The 16,676-nt window shown below is 55.4% G+C and overlaps 1 protein-coding gene across 1 annotated transcript; it reads left to right on the forward strand.

Annotated features, from left to right (window-relative positions):
• Positions 1-9,661: 9,661 nt before the first annotated feature.
• Positions 9,662-16,156, forward strand: LAT2 (linker for activation of T cells family member 2). The gene is made up of 11 exons (XM_063089992.1): positions 9,662-9,758; positions 10,203-10,242; positions 12,556-12,599; positions 12,692-12,752; positions 12,977-13,014; positions 13,302-13,337; positions 13,419-13,449; positions 13,979-14,037; positions 15,143-15,205; positions 15,567-15,638; positions 16,062-16,156. The coding sequence occupies exons 1-11, from the start codon at positions 9,662-9,664 to the stop codon at positions 16,154-16,156; spliced, it is 636 nt and encodes a 211-aa protein (XP_062946062.1).
• The last annotated feature ends 520 nt before the right edge of the window (positions 16,157-16,676 follow it).

The following is a 16,676-nucleotide window of genomic DNA, read 5'->3' on the forward strand; positions in this document are numbered from 1 at the left end:
TTTAATGCTTGTCTTTATTTTTGTGTTCTTTGTAGCTATTGGTGAGATTAGCCATTTTAAATTTGGGTGACACTGTCTAAATTTAGGAGTGTATAGTCTAAGTTATAAGTTGAGTGAAATTATTTTAAAAGTGATGATTAGAAATAGGATGCCAGTTTTTTCTTTCTTTTTTTTCCCCTTCCTAAAAATGTAATTTTCCTAATCAGACAAAACTCTTACAAGTCTGGCAATAGTTTTTGGTTAGGAAAAGGAACAAATTTTTTTCCAAGATAGAGGAAGTCAACATATTGCGTGCCTGTTTTTAACAGCTGTCCATAAAAGAAATTCTGGGTGCTACTTTATGGCAAGGAGATCCTCTTTTGAGGAGGTACTGCTGTATAGTTTGCTGTTTGGTAGTTTTTCTCATCTGCTTTAGTAGGCAAACAAAGATGGTCCTAGTGGGCAGAGCTCAGCTTCAAGGCATGTTTGGGAAAGACCTGGCTGTAAGGGAGGCTGGGGGTGGAGGGCCCGCCCATTGCTGAACTCGCTTACCTTGAGGTGGGAGTGTCAGGTGATGAGGGGAGAGCCCTGAATACAGCTGAATTTTAAGAAAAGAAGGTGAGCAGGGCAGGCACTTACAGGAGAGTGCCTGGGGTGACTTTGTTTGACTGCTTCACAGCCAAGAGCGAGGGCAGAGAGGATGTGAAGCTTGCTGGGGTTTTGTTTAAGTGGGGAGATCCCAAAGCCTGAAAAGCCCTTCCACTCTAGGTTGAGGAGTTGGCACTTTAGTCTGTAAAGATTTCTTGGGGTCAGAGACTTGAAATCCAGCTCTACGACCCTTCTTTCCAGGGGTCCAGTGGACTCCATCTCTGAAGGACCTGTGCAGTGTGTGAATGTTCTAGAGGGCCAGCTGGGCCTCCCGGTCACTGTGGTTTTCTGATTGGGGTGAAGTCTTCCTGCCTCCCCAAGTGTTGCTGTAGCTCTACAGCAGTTGCTGCTCGCCAACGAGCACCTGTTTCCTTGGTGGGTAAGTGTTTACAGAAAGCTTTTCAGTACTTGCCTCCCATCCATAAGTAACTAAGTTAAGGGAAAGTGTGTCCCCAGATGAGCACCTGAGTGAATAGGGCCATGTTCATAACAGTTTGCACTAACTATGTCGGTGTTCCAGAGATAGTTTTAGACAGGTAGTCAATGCCTGGCTTCTGTCTGCTCTTCTCAAACTGACTTCAGAGAGCTAAGATTTAACGGCATGCTGAGTGAGGCCCTTTTAATGGACTCGGAATTCTTAGCTTAGGGCCGGCCCATAATGCACTTGGGAGAGCATGGTGCTGGAGGGTATGGGATCATCTAGTGTCCACTTTGAATTTACAATTTCTAGAGAACAGCCTGGTTTTCTCAGTGAAGATTACTTAGTAGAGATTAAGTCTAGAATAAGAAGAGCTGATTGATTAACCGAGAACTTGAGTTTGCTTGGCATGTGAGGTGGTGAAAGAGCCTAAAATGTCCACCCTGAAGCAGGACTTTGTACAGAGGAGCTGGGACCTGCTTGTTGAGCTTCTCTAAAGAGACGGGGCCAGCCCTGGCCACAGCTGGTTTTCTTTCTTTGGTGAGGAGCTTGCTCTTCTCTTTATGTTTTCTTGGCCAGTCTTGATGTTTGAGTTACTTTCTCACTTGTGTGAGGTTTACAGATAGAAACACATCCAGTCTCACAGTCTTCCTTTTGCAATTTTTTGTCATTAGAGTAAACCAGAATAGTGAAGACTGTACTTAAATTATAACCTACTCCTCATCACTTCCCTCATCTGTAATTACTGTTGAACTTTGTAAAATATTAAATAAAGAAAAGCATGCTCTTGGGCTGGCGGTTAGCTCACTTGGTTAGAGCACAGTGTTATAACACCAAGGTCAAGTTTGGATCCCCATACTGGCCAGCTGCAAAAAAAAAAAAAAGCACTTTCACAGGGCTGGCTGTTTGGTATTCAGTCTGGGCTCTGGGGAGAACTTGTTTCCTGTACTTGTTCTTTCACTCACTGTGGGAGACAGGGTAAGTGTTAAAATTATGACTGGCCTAGCTTATCCTCTTAAATGTGGTGGGGAGGGAGAGAGATCAGAGAAGCCTTTCAGGTAGCCCAGAGACTATAAATAACACCAGGATTCCTTGGAGCTGGTGGAAGTCTTTCTCATATGCATTATATTCTTGAAATTAAGAATACGTGCGTTCACCAAATAAACACGCTTTATCAAAAGACAAGTTACAAACTGAAAAACGATCCAAGGGTATGTGTTGAGTTCCTGCAAATCGGTAAGGGGAAAACAGCCCAGTAGAAAACTAAGCAAAGGGCCGGCCCGTGGCTCACTCGGGAGAGTACGGTGCTGATAACACCAAGGCCCCGGGTTCGGATCCCATTAAAAAAAAAAAAGAAAAGAAAAAAAAAGAAAACTAAGCAAAATGTTAACAAGTATTTCACAGAAGAGCAAATATGGCCAAAAATAATCTTCAGCCTCATTAGCAATAAAGGAATTTTAAGTGAAGACTTCAGAGAATGAAGTACTATTTTACACGCACTGAAACAGCACAAATCCAGAAGCCTACAAGGCAGTTGCTGGAGCCCTTGTGGATCTCTTAACCTAGTACAGAGAATGTAAATATTTTGAGAATCTAAACTGGTATAGCCACTTTGGAAATTAACTTGAAATTAACATTAACCTAAAAATTGAACATTCCCATACTCTACAATCCAGAGGTTCTCCCAGGTGTGTACCCACGAGAAATAACATTCACAGCAACAAAAACATGGGAGCACTATAATTTGACATCCGTTTGATAGAAGTAGGGAAACTACTCAGATAATGGAATCGTGTCCAATAGTCTCAAGGAATGACCTACAGCCACATGCAACTCTGCGGATGGATCATGGTAATGTGTCAGGTGGAAAATAAGCCCCAAATGTTTTCATACAACATGGTGTTTTTATGTATAAAATTAAACACTTTCTAAATGAACACAGATGACAAAACAACAAAAGGGTAGATATTAGGTCAGGGGAAGCAGACTCAGCTGGGCAGTGGGTTCCTGAGGTTCATTTCTCTCAAGAAAACTGATAGCTTTCACAAGCCTTTAAGGACGTATGACCCCAGAAGATTCTTGGCCCTGAAATTGTTTAGAATTCTTAGAACTGTCGCATTACTACCTGGTTGTCTTGCTTCTGTAGCAAATGTGCACACACCAGTTACTCAGCTGTAAACTGAAAAGCCAAATACCCCCGTTTGGGGTGATGAAAAAGTTTTTGAGGGGCTGGCTGGTTAGCTCAATTGGTTAGAGCATGGTGCTGATGACACCGAGAATCCAGGGTTCAATCCCGGTACTGGCTGACCATCAAAAAAAAATTGGGGGGAAGTAGTGGTGATGGTTGCACAACATTGAGTGTAATTAATGCCACTGATTGCATTCTTAAAATAGTAAATTTTATGTTACATATATTTATCACAATTTTTAAAATAATATACCTAGAACCATTGAGTGGTAAAAATATAAAACCTAAGTGCACTAGAATTTATAAAACTGAACAAGAACTGTCTAGTTTCTTAAATGAGGCTTATAAATAAAACACTAATAGAACTTGGAGGAATGCGGGAATTCTCTAGACAAGGGGCAGATCCTCCTTCCACTCAGGTCCACCCAAAAAGGGTCTTCAAGTGACAGCCCCCTGTTTTGCAGCTGGAGAAACAGGCCCAGGAAGGTCCAAGACGGTTCTTAGGTCCACTGTGAGTTGACCTCCTGCCATGGGCAGAGGTCACTCCTGTGCAGCACCTGCCTGTGCTCAGGCCCCACAAAGGAAGCAGGTAACCCCTGGCCAGGCATGTTGTCTGAGGATTGAGAGAAACGGATTCAGCCTTCTTCCCAGTGTGAGGAGGAGCCAAAAAGGAGATCTCCGTGAGTCTTTCTTCTTGCCTGGTACTGTGGAAGGAAATGTGGTAATGAATCCAGTGCACCTGGCATTGCCCACCAGAGCAAGGGAGTGTGGTGGCCACTAGCACAGGCACAGATTTGGGAATCAGATGGCATTGGCTTCAGTCCTACTCCTGCCGTCCATGAGGGCGGGGTGAGCTTCTGACTCGGACGCGCACAGGATCTCCAAGCCAGCTCCTGCAGCGTGTGCTACCCTCCTCCTCCATGAGGTGGCAGCAGTGGGCAGGCCCTGGCACAGCCACCCCCAGCAAGGGCTCTGAGAAATCCTGACCCAGGCCGAGAGGTGGCCCCAGAGCCAGCGTCCCAGGCCTAGAGGAGTCCAGGGCTGGGCTCCCGGGTTCTGAAATGCCAAACTACAGAGACCAGGCCCCTCGTGCCTTCGCTGGTGTCTCTAGCAGGTGGGATGCCACTAGCATTCAATGGCCTCAGGCAAGTTGCTTCATGACCAGAAGCATAGGCACTCCATATGACGGCCAGGGTGCATCTGCTGACCTCTCCCAGGTGCCAGGACATCCTAAGCTCTGCTGATTATGGCGTTCAGCTCTCACCTCCATGGGAAGCATGTTAACACCAGCCACGGTCTACTCCTGTGGGCAGGGGCTGGGCACAGAGGCAGTGCTGGGCAGATGTACTCTGAGCCTGTCCTCCCTGCTCCTCGCCCCTGGGAGCCGCATCTGTGCTCCCGCCCTGGGGAGGAGCAGGATCGCCCTCCCTTCTGCTCTCCTGTGCTCAGCTCCATCTTGCTTCCTCTGGTGCCCAGGGCTGTCCATTCCTCTGTCCATCTGTCTTTGTCAGAACCTTTGTTCCATCTCCTCTGCCCTTGCATGCGTCTGCCATGCATGCCTCTGTCCCTGTGCACCCATGTCCCTGTGCCTTGAGTCTGTCTCTGAGTATGCATGTGTGTGTGCGTGCGTGCTTCTGTCTCATCCTCTGGAACTCTTGCTGAGTCTTTCTGTCTCCTGCTCTCTCCCCCGTGTCTCTGACAGTCTGTGGGTCTCTGTCTCTCTCTCTGTTTTCCTGTGTCTTTCAGTCTATCTCAGGCTCAGTCTCTGCTTGTCTCTATCTCTGTGGGTCACCAAGTCTAGCTGTGTCTGTGTATCTGTGTCTCTGTCTTTCTCATTCTCCCCAGGCCTGTATATCTCTTTCTCTGTGTCTCTTTCTCTGTCTTTTCTTCTCTGGTTCTCTTCTTCTGGAGGGGGTGGGGGGTTTTCAGCATGGGTGTGTATTTCTGTGCATGTCTGTGTGTGTGTGTGTGTGTGTGTCTATGTGAGCACCTCGGTTCATTCTCTGTTTCCCTGTCCTCAGTGTGTCTGTCTTGCTCTGTGTGGCTTTTTGTGTTTGCGCTGGTGTGTGTTTAGCATGTGTCCCTGTCTTTCTGCTCTCTGCTGTGCTGGTGTTCACCCGTCGCTTTCTCGTCTCCTCTCTGCGCTGGTCTGTCTGGCCCGTCACTTGCTGGCTGGGCCCAGCTGGCGTGGCAGCGGATGTGAGGGATGATTCAGGGACCGACAGGAAGCCCGTCACTGCGCCTGCTGCCCGCCAGTGTCAGCAGCGTTGGTGGCAGCTGGAGTAGGTGTGCGGACTCAGGATGGGGTGGCCACAGTGAGGAGACTCCAACGCCAGGTAAGCCCATCCCAGGAGCACCTGGAAGCCTGGCCTGAGGCTGGTCGGGCTGTGCCCCCACACCCCGCAGGAGCCCTTGGCGGCGCGCTGGGAGGGGTGCAGGAGGCCAGGACGCCTGGCATCTGCTCCCCCGGCCTGTCTCCTGCCCTGGTGCCCTGGCGCTGCGGCACTCCGAGGGGCAGCCTGTTTCTGGGGCTCCAGCCACTTTCCTGCCCTCCCCTTCCCTAGCACAGCCTTCACAGCCCCAGGAAGCCCCCAGCGTGGTCCCGTCACTGCCAGAGAATGGTAAGGGGCAGCTGAGAGCCCAGGACAGCGGCTGCCCAGGACCCTGAGCATGGTTTTTTCATCTCTAAGGTGGGACTGTGACATACCTGCCATGGGCCTGGGGAGGGGAGGGGGACGAATGAGACTCTACAGGCAAGTGTGCCCAGCTCCTGCCCCAGGCTGGATGGAAGCAGCTGTCCCTGCCACCCCCACCCCCTCTAGCCCCCGGCCTGACTGCAGCTCTCTTCTCAGGGTCTGGGGGCTCCTTGGGCCTTCCTCTGTCAACAGGTGGCCCTGATTGGACAGCCTCCACCTCTGGGACAAGGGCTACCCATGCCCCTGCCATCCCCACTCTCCTGCCTCCTCCCTCCCTTGTAGAGGTCTCTCAGCCAGCCTTATTTGAGGCCGAGTTATTTGGAAAAAACCACAGGCCCCAGAGCAGAGGCCAGTGGATAAAGCCATCCCAGGGCTTTGAGCTAGGGTGCCACCTCTCACTCCACCCCTAACCCCTGCCTGCCTGCGGTCCCACTGGGCCTCAATTCCCCCATCTACAGCATGTGGAGGGCTGGGAGATGGGACAGGGTGGTCTCCATGGGCACTTCCGGGCAGGAGGCTCGAGGCTGCAGCACGCCCAGCCCAGCCCCGAGAGCTTTCCCACAGCCAGCTCTGTGCAAACCTTGTTCATATGAAAACTTCCTACTTCCCCTTGTGCTATTTTGGCCGGCAGAACCACAGGTCTGTGGTGGCCCCTCCACCCCAGCCCTGCCCAGGCCCCTGGGGCCCTCTTGGGGCTGCCTGGCCTGCCTATCCCCTGGGGCCCAGCCTCGTCTCTCTTCACTGTCACCCCACCTGCTTTTAGAACCTGGGCATGACAATCAGCTTTGTATCTCATGAATATTCTTAATAATAATAATAAAAAAAGAACCTGGGCAGGAAAGAGAGAGACAGAGATAGAAACAGAAAGAGACAGAGCACAGAATTTATTCAGTCCAGTGCAGACACATAAGTGTTCATTAAATTAGTTTCTCTCTCTCTCTCTTTTATTTTTTAAGTTTCTCTTTTTAAAAATATTATTTAAAAGGGGCTGGCCAGTTAGCTCAGTTGGTTAGAGCACAGTGTTATAACACCAAGGTCAAGGGTTCAGATCCCTGTCCTGGCCAACTGCCAAAATAAAAATAAAAACATTATTTAAGAAGGGTGCAGGAGCGTGGCATTTGGAGTCAGCCTGCCCTGTGTTTGAATCCCAGCTCTGTGCCCCCCTTGCTGTGTGACCTAGACTGCCTCTCTGAGCCTCCCTCTGCTCCCTTGGAAGATAGGTGCTGGACTCAGAGGCATCTTCCATGTGACACTGAGCAGCAGGGCGAGGGCCTGGGAACCAACCGTCCCATGCATTTGCTCCTGCTCTTCTTTAGACCCCAACCCTTCCAGGAGTCCCAGCACCTCGGCCCCTGTGGGGGTCAGTGTGTGAGGGGGGCAGTCCTGTGTGTGTCTGGGGGCAGCCAGCAGGGCAGGCCCCAGCCAGTTACCTCACAGCATTTTCTGCAGGCTGCCTGCTGCCCTTTCCCATTCCACAGTCCTTAGGGACCATGATGGAGACAAGAGTTCTGGTCGTCACCACTGACCATGGCCCAGCCCTGTGCACACACATTAGGGCCTCAGATGACAAACCCGAGCGATGAGTGTCACTATTTCCCCTGTTTACCGGAGATGGGAGGACACGGCCAGGCCAGCCCCAGAGGCTGCCCAGGGCCAGGGGCACCCTGGGTTGTTCTGCTCGTCCCAGGACAGGAGGCTCTGGGAAGCAATAGGGTTCACTAGTGCCTGGGGCCCTCTGGGACAGAGGTTGGCAGGCCAGCTCCTGCCCAGGGCCTTGAACACCAGGCCATGAGTGTGACTTGCTCCTGGTCTCTTAGGCAGACTCAAGTTGGCTGGTGCTGGGCCCTGTCTCGGCTCTCATGCATATGGGCAGCACCCATATGCCTGTGCCCGAATCTCTTTTGGGGACAGAAAGAGTCACTGTCCTAACCAAAGAGCAAAAATGTCAAGGGTCAGGAGACTGAGGGAGCTGTCAGCCAGAAATCAGAGCCTCAATCAGGAAGCCCTGACTGAGCCAAGCTAGACGAACTTATCCCCCATCAAGATGTTCAGAGAAGCACTAGATTGATCCCCATTTTACAGATGAGAAGACTGAGGCTCAGAGACCCTCAGGCATAGGCAGGATTTAATCCAGGAGTCCTCCCTCCAAGACCAGGTGCTCCCAACTTCACAAAGCCTGAGATGGCCTCGGGCTAGGGCAGGGGGGCTGGAGTGGGAGCGTGGCCTGTGGCCTGGATGGCAGGGCAGAGGCAGGCAAGGTCAGAGGAGGAAGGAGTCAGTGGCCAGCAGGGCAAAGAGCAGGGAGAGCAGAGCTCCCTTCACACACATCCTGGGCGTCATGGGTCATGCTGGTCACACGGCCTGGGAGTTCACTGTTCCCACTGATTCACTTGGCTTTTGGGGACGGGGCGTGGCTTCTCTGTGATGGGCTCCCGACTGTGGCTCAGCACGGAGGGTCCTTGTCATTTTTGCTACAAGGATTCAGGAAGCTCAGAGGCTTCGAGACTTGCTTGAGGCCCCACAGCTAGTGAGGGGACAGCCCGGGTCCAGTGCAGGCCTCAGGGGAGCTGGGCAGGACTGGGAAGTGGGCAGGACGGAGCTCCTCTTCTTGAGTCCTGTAACCGCTCCAAGCCTCACCTTCCCCAGCTGTAAAATGGGGAGAAGCCCTCCTCACTGGTGGCCAAGGCAGGAAAGACAGGTGTGCACAGAGTGGATGCTCAGGAGTGTGGGCTCCACGAGTGCCTGCCACAAGGCACGGCCCCCTCGGAGACCCTCATTGCTCTGTCCCTGCCATCATGAGGAGGGCTGAGTCTCTTTCTAGATGCAACAATTCTTGGTAGCCCACCCAAGAGACCATGGTGTGTGCCATGCATGTGGCTTTGCCAAGGCCTGGCCACCACAGCATGGCCCAACGCCAGTTGGGGAGACAGGGCCTCCCCAGCTCAATCGTCCTCTCTCCTGGTGCGCCGGTTATCCTGGCTCGTCCCACTACCAGGCACCGGGCAGCTGCCACAGGCCCCAGCCTTCTGCCAAGCGCTTTTCTCTACCTCATGCTCTCAGGCCCCCTCCTCTAAAGAAAGCTTGCATGTCCTCCCTCCTCCGAGCTCCCACGATAGGCAGAATCTGGGCTCACAGGTGTTTGTGGAATGGAAATCCCATTCCCAGGTTCCCCAGGAAGCCAGGGATGAGGACTACCAGGGGCTCCTGTGCAGGGAGGGGCCATGGACTCTGACCTCTAGGAGCCAACTTGGGTTTTCAGGAAGCAACGGGTTGTGGCAAGTGGAGCCAGAGTTGGAGTCGGGAGAGGGGGGCTTGAATCCTATTTTTTCACACAGCAGCTATGGGCTCTCCAGCCTTAGTTTCTTGCTTTATGAAATGGGTAGACTTCTCCCTTAAAGGGCTGTTGATGGATTAAGTGAGGGTGTTTTTAGGGTTGTGTGTGTGCATGTGGTGTTGTCTAGGAGGCCTCCAGAAGCTTCCAGCACTTACCTAGTATGGTGATGGCCCCAGTGGCTGGGGATGCCAGTTTGGGGTCACATGGGGAGAAAAGGGCCGGTTCTGTCCTGGCCCAGTATCAGGAGCAGGTGGGGAAGGTGGCTGGGCTTGGCTGTGGGGTTGTTAGGGCACAGTAGGTATCAGAAACCTGGGAGTGCGGGAGTGGGCGGGGGCTGGGCTCACAGGCCCCCACCTCTACCCCATTGCAGACTGCAGGAGGGGCTGCCCGGAGCAGATATGAGTGCAGAGACCGAGCTGCTGCTGTGGCCGGGGGTGGCGCTGCTGCTATTGCTGGGGGCAGCTGCTGGCCTTTGTGTGCGCTGCTCCCGCCCAGGTAAAGGGGGAGGCCTGGGGGTGCAGTGGGGGAGGAGACGGTTACAGTGCATCCCAGAGACCCTCTCGGGGAGACCTGGCTGTGGTCAGAAGGGGCAGTCAGAGGAGCTTCCCGAGGGGCCCCTAAACTGCCCCCTGAAGACAATGGGCAGGTTCTCTGGGGGGCTTTGGTTTTGCTGTGTCATGTGGTATCAGGGCCAGGGGAATTGCTCTGGACAAGGGAGGGAGGCTGCGTTGCCTTTGGCATCCACCTTTTCAAGCTCTCCTCTCCTAAAACAAGGCTGAGCAAATACCCTTTCAATGTGAGGTGGCCCATGATTGGCAGCATGGTGCCTGAGTCCTGTCCCAGACCTGCAGAGGGCACAGGGAGACAAGGCGAGGGGAGCCTTGGACCTCAGTTCCCACTGGCTCTGGAACACTTGCTAATCTGAGCCTGTTCTTGCAGGTGCCAAGAGGTCAGAGAAAATCTATGAACAGAGAAGTCTGTGAGTTTCCTCGGGGTCCCCAGCCTGGGGTAGTCATGTGCCCTGGGCCTGGGCATCCCCGATGGCATCCCTGTACTCTATACCTCACTCCTTCACTCATGCCTCCTCCATGCCAGGCTCAAGGGGATGCCCAGCAATCAGGGGAGGGAGAGAAAGAGCCTAGGACCTGTCGGGGCCAGCCCCAGCCTGGGTCAGGGAGGGCTTAGGGAGGTGGGGACGCCTGGGCTGTTCAGCTGGCCACTGTCCAGCCTGCCTATGAGCACCTCCAGAGGTCCAGGCACCCACGTCCTTGGCCTCCTTTTGACCCCAGCCCAGGGACTCCCCTAGAAAACGCTAAAGGAGATCAGGAGAGGCTATGGGCCTGTCCCCTGGGGGATCAGGGAAAGCCAATAGAGGGAATGGGAAGGACTGTGAGAAAGACCCTGGAAGGGCCAGTGTGTGGGCGCTGCAGGCTAGGGGTAGAACTGATGCCCAAGAGCAACGTGGGCATAAGGGCAGTGGCCAGTGCTGTCCTTTGATTAAGAGAGTGACTGACCGTAGGCCTGGGACACTTCTGACACCCACATTCACACACTCCCCTGCACTCGTCCGTGCTCACACACTCACACACAGCACAACACTCGTGTGCACGCACGGGCAGGCACTCACACGCACATGCACATACACGCACAGGCACACACGCAGACACACACACATACAATGTGCTTTCTCATTTCCTTTTGCAACCGAAAAACCACAGTGAGATTTGAAAATAACAACTTCCCATTCCAGCCCACCCTGGGCCAGGGCTGGACATTTCCGGGCTGCTGCAGCCACTCAGCACTCTGACCTGCCTGCCTGCAACCTCCCCTGTGCCCCCCGCCACCGCCCTTGCCTCCTTGGGCACCTCCCTTCTCCCCTCAGTCCTTGCCCACCCCTGACCCCTGATTGATCTTAGAGCAGAAGACTGTCAGGGCCAGAAGCTGAATGTCCTCATGTGAATGCCTTTTTCTGCCTCTCCATCTCTCACCTGAGTTGGTTTCAGTCCCACCAGCCTGCATGAAGAGCCTGCTGTGTGCACCAGGCCCAACTCCTGCACTGCTTCCTCCAGGAAGTTATGTCTGCTTCTCCCCTGCAATCCCTCCTAGATCAGATCACCCTGACCCCCAGTCCCCTTGGATCTCCTGGAAGGCTGGGCCAAGTACCAATTCTGGGCCAGGGGAGGAGCCCGAACACCTGCTTTGATGATTAACCCATGTGCTCCACCATCTGTAACAGTGGCTTCCATCCATTCTCAAGGTCACTTCCTGGTCCAAAATGGCAGCTGAAGCTCCAGCCCTCATCACTGCATTCCAAGCAGTAGGAAGAAAGAAGGGATAAGGACAAAAAGGGTGTACCCCAGTTGGCAGTGCCCCCTTTAAGGAGATTTCTTGGAAAGATCAACAACCTTGGCTTGCATCTCACTGACCAAAGCTTAATGCCATGACCACACTTAGGTGCAAGCGAGGCTGGGAAATCGTCTTTTAGATGGTCATGTGGCTGCCTAAATAAAAATCAAGGTTCTGTTTTAAAGGAAGGAGAGACCAAGCAATGGCTAGGTACCTGGCTGTGTCTGCCAGGCCTTGGAGTTGCCTCACTAGTCATCTGGGAGTAAATGGGGTTTGAACACCCCTAGAGGCATGTGACCTCTTAGGAATAGCAGATTCTCCTGGGGGTGGGAGGTAGGGGGGCAGCTTCTTTGTTACTACTGATTTTTTTTTTTTTTTTTTTTAAAAAGATGACCGGTAAGGGGATCTTAACCCTTGACTTGGTGTTGTCAGCACCACGCTCACCCAGTGAGCAACCGGCCATCCCTATATGGGATCCGAACCCGTGGCCTTGGTGTTATCAGCACCACACTCTCCCGAGTGAGCCACGGGCCGGCCCGTTACTACTGATTAAAATAAGTTTTCTCCAAGCCACCACTGGGTCCCTGAGCAGCCACCTCCACCCTCATGCCCCAGAACTTCAGGCCCACCTCCCTGGCCCTCTCACAGACGCTCCTGACCATCTCTAGCAGGCCATGGCCTTCTTGCTGTGTTGGGAGATGGGTTTGGCTCCAACTCAGGGCCCTGTGTGAGGGGTGGGCACCCAGTGTGGGGAGGGGGTATCAGTCCAGGGCATAGGGGCGTCAGGGGCATGAATCTGAGGCCCAGAGGGGTGGCAGCCCCTCCTCATTATCACCCTGGTCCATCCCTTCTCTATCTGTTCCTCGCCTGTCTGTCTCTCCTGTCCCTGTGTCCCCTGGGCTGTGGGAGGCCAGGCCCTATCTCAGTACAGCCCCTGTGTTTCCAGGCAGGAAAGTCCACAGAGCTTTGAGGTGGCCCGGACCTACTCCCGTGAGTCCCCAGGCCTGACCTGGCGGGGTGATGGGGGCTGTGTCGGCTGGGTTGGCCTGGGACCCGGCTGATACCTCCCTTGCCCTTCACAGTGGTCCAGCAGGCATGGCCAGGGCGCCTCGTGGGCATGGCCCCTGACATGGCGACCACAAGGTAGGAATGAGCTCCCTGTCTTGGGCCCGGAGGGGGTCCCAGCCCCCCCAGGAAGCGATGAGAAGAAGGGCCCTGGGAGTCCCCACCTGGCCCCAGAGCCCGTGCTGGACTCCAAGGGCCCCCTGGGGGCTGGGGAGCTGTGACCTGGGCTTTCAGACCCCCAGGAGCCCTGGGGTCTCTCCCTCACGGCCCCTCCTTCAGTCTCTGCCTCCGCATCCCTGCAGGAAGGACAAGCTGCTGCGTTTCTCCCCCAGCCTGGAGGGTGAGTGGTCAGGGGCGGGACAAGCCTCGCTGAGGCTGACATGTGCTGTGCAGGGGTGGCCTGCGGGGCCAGGGGAGCCTGGCCTGACAGGGAGGCCTTCCCAGGAGAGACTCACCAGCTGGGGCTGGGCAGGCTGATGGCACTGGCCCACGGGGGAGGGCACCCCTCTTCCCTTCCCCGACAAGGGCACAGGTATGAATGTTGGAAACACCTGGGCCCTTTCCTGGGCTGCCAGAGTGGGAGGCAGGGGACGTGGGAGGGAGCAATGAGCCTGGGTTTTCTTCCAGACTCTGCATCCTCCAGGTATCAGAACTTCAGCAAAGGTAGGTGGGCTCCTGGGGAGGGGGTCTCAGTGGGGGCCCACAGCCCGGGAGCTCAGGTCTAATTCCCACTTCCTCCTGCAGGAAGCAGGCACGGATCAGATGCAGCTTACATGTGAGTGGTCTTCTCCCCAGCCTGGCCACCCCCTTGTCCTGCCCCACCCACCACTGCCCTCACCTCCTGTGGGGCCCAGGCAGGCTCTAGGTAACATTGTTTTCCCACTGGTGACTGTGGCTTTGTGGGGATGGGGACATGGCCCTGCCGTGGAGGAGGGGCTGTGGAGGGGAGACTCCCCCCGCCTCGCCCAAAGACAAGCTACAGGCATGCCCAGAACTCTAGAGAGCATGGACCCTTGGGGACATCCCCTCATCTCACAGATAGGCAAACTGGCCCCAGTCAGGCGGGGACTGGCCTAAGGTCACACAGCAAGATGGCTGGAGCCAAGCTACCACCCCAGGGTGGCTCAGGTCCCAGAGAAGTGAGGATGATGGGATTGGAGGGGGAACCCTGGCAGAGTCTCCCCCGCTGGGCCCCGAGGGAGCAATGGCTGGAGCAGCCCTGGCCTCACTGTCCCCCGTTGGGGTCCCCCACCCGGGCCAGGAGTCCACCAAGCAAGCTGTGCTATGTCTGTTTTCTTGGCCAGAGACCCCATTGCCACAGACTATTACAACTGTGGGTGGTTCCCAAAGCCCCGGCCAGAAGGTGAGGCAGAGGACAAGGTACTGGAGTGGGAGGAGTGGGTGGGAGCGGGCGCAGAAGCTGCACTCCTGCCAGAGAAGGTGGCTGGGGACCACGCAGAGGAGGAGGCTGGGCTGAGGATTGGACAGAGTCGGGGTCGGTGGGAAGATGGGGGAGGCTGCACAACAGGTGGGAGCCACACTGGGCAGGACAGAAGGCTGGTGTGGGCCACGGGGGAGGGAGCCAGAGGGGATGGGTGGGTCCCTCATCCTCCAGGCCTGGGCAGCTCCTGATGAGCATGGACAGGACCTCAGGGAGGCCTTGGACAGGGTGGTCTTTCTGGTAGAAGCCAAGCCCTGCAGGCTCTGATTACTCCAGAGCCTGAGCTCTTACCACCTTGGCTTTACAGAAAGAGAAACTGAGGGCTGAGGGTGGGCAGGGCCTGCTGAGAGGTCCCGGACCTGGGGCTCGAATCTAGCTCCTCGCCCTGGCTCCTTCCTGGGCCGTGATGGTGCAGGAGATCCTCTTCTTCCTCCTGCCCCTTCTCAACTGGGGAAGGGGCTCATTTCTCGGAGCCCCTTTGTCAGAGATGGATTCTGGGTGGTGCAGTGGGTAGAGCCCAGCTTCCCCATGGCAGGGTGATGACAGTGGAGATGGGAGGGTGCCAGGCTCTGAGGTGCCATACTAGCCTAGGTTCCTGTGCCAAGAGCTCCTCAGCCTGCTCTGCCCAGATAGAAGAGTCCCAGCCACCTCCTGCAGCTGCAGTCCCCAGCAGCTCCCCCTACTAATCCTGTCACCCTATGGAGACAAGCCTCTGAGGCCAGTCCCTGCCTCCCTCCCCGCAACCATCCCTCGTGAGCCTGAATTGCAGCCCTTCCCCTGGGGGCCCCCCCCAGTAACATTCAGATGTGACCTCAGAAGACAGAGAAGGGGCCCAGGGTGGAGGCCACAGGAGCCAGGCCAGCAGCCATTCACAGCCTCACCCGGGAGAATGCTCAAGGGCCTGGGAACCCAGAAGGCAGGGCCTGACAGGATAGGTCACCTGCAAAGGGAGGGCAGGGAGGAGGAGCCTGGCCTGGCAGGCAGGACCCACTGGCATCCTCCAAGCCCCGCCCGCTCTCTCTAGCAGATGACGATGATGCCAATTCCTACGAGAATGTGCTCATCTGCAAGCAGACGACCTCAGAGGCAGGTGAGGCTGCCTGTCCTGGCAAGCTGGGCCCAGGAGAAGCAGATCCCCCCGGCTGGGCCCACCTGCACTCGCAAGATCAGAAGTCTCCACTGCTCAAAGGCTTAGCCCACCTCGAAGCCCGAAGGGTCACTGATATCTTAGGTGCCTTTGGGTAAAGCATTGTCCCCGTGTCCTGGGACGAGGTCCCATCAGCTCCTGGCGCCTCAGTGGGATGAGCTGAGAGGATCCCTTCCTCCCTCTCTGGGGCTGCCCAGCATGGGGCAGAAGAGACCTCTGTGGAGGGAAGGCCATGGCCCCTCACTGGCTCTAGGACTGGCCGGGGTGGCTGCCCCTCCTCCAACCCCTGTCCCTGTGCTCACAGGCAATGAGGAATCTGAGGATTATCAGAACTCGATGTCCATCCGTCAGTGGCAGGAGTCCAGGAAGGTCGTGGGTATGTGGCCGAGAGCAGAGGCTGCTGGGTGAACTCGGGGGGGCTGGCCTGGGAGGGCCAGGCCGGGGTGGGCTTCCCTCCAGCCAGCCCCCGATTCTACATCGGAGCATCTGTTACATCCACCATGGCAGGGACTTGAACTATGCCAGGATTTTCTCAGCAGCCACCTGGGCCTCCTGGGCTGAAACCTCCTGGGTAGGCCTCCCGCCTGTCCAGCTGCATGGCCAGAGCAACACACCAACCTACTCTCAGAGCACGACAACCTCTGGCAAATCCCAGGACTTGCCAAGTCCTGTCCAGAGTGGCATTTCCCAAAGGCTGTGTGTGGAGTCTGGGGGGCTGAGCACAGGCACCCTGGCTGGGGAAACAGTGGTGATGTGTCTGTATGACTCTCCGACTACCTGTCTGTCCACTGGCCCACAGAACAAGTCCAGAGAGAGGCACCTGCCTCCCCAGCAGGAAGCCCAGACGAGGAACCCGATTACGTGAATGGAGATGTGGCGGCCAGGAAAGCCTAGGGAAGACCCGGATGGAAGGTACAGGCCCCTCTCCAGCTGCCTCAGGCCTTGGGTGGGCCTTACCAGGCTCCAGGGCACCCAGCTCCAGGGAAGAGCAGAGAACTGGGGTGAGCAGCCGTGGGAGGGCCAAGGGATTGCCCCTGTAGGTGCTGACAGGGTGGCTGCATTGGGAGTTGGCAACTCTGCTTCTCAGAAGGGAGTCTCCCCTGCAGTCCGTCTGGCTGCAGTCCTACCCACCCTGCCCTGTCCCCTGTGGGACTAGGGACACTGCAGTGGCAGTCTTAGTGAGGTCACAGATTGGCAACAGGCACAGGGTCTGAGGCTGCTGAGGTGTCAGGCAGAGAAGTCTGGTAAAGTTGCAGGGTGAAGGGGTGGGCTTGGGGTGGGCTCCCGGCCCCGCCACCTACTCCTCACTGTGCCACCTTCAGCAGCTGACAACCTCCCAGAACCTATTTCCTCACTTGCAAAATGGAGCTCATGGCACCTGCTCTTTGCATACCAAGTGTCAGCACAGCAGGAG

The sequence above is a fragment of the Cynocephalus volans genome, chromosome 3 (assembly GCF_027409185.1).
Source record: "Cynocephalus volans isolate mCynVol1 chromosome 3, mCynVol1.pri, whole genome shotgun sequence".
NCBI lineage: Eukaryota > Metazoa > Chordata > Mammalia > Dermoptera > Cynocephalidae > Cynocephalus > Cynocephalus volans.

Excerpts from the sequence above, each read along its gene's own strand:
- LAT2 (XM_063089992.1), top strand. The coding sequence starts at position 9,662 with ATGAGTGCAGAGACCGAGCTGCTGCTGTGGCCGGGGGTGGCGCTGCTG. Across the intron at positions 12,600-12,691 it reads GGTGGCCCGGACCTACTCCC|TGGTCCAGCAGGCATGGCCA; the intron begins GTGAGTCCCCAG and ends TGCCCTTCACAG. Across the intron at positions 15,206-15,566 it reads GCAGACGACCTCAGAGGCAG|GCAATGAGGAATCTGAGGAT; the intron begins GTGAGGCTGCCT and ends CTGTGCTCACAG.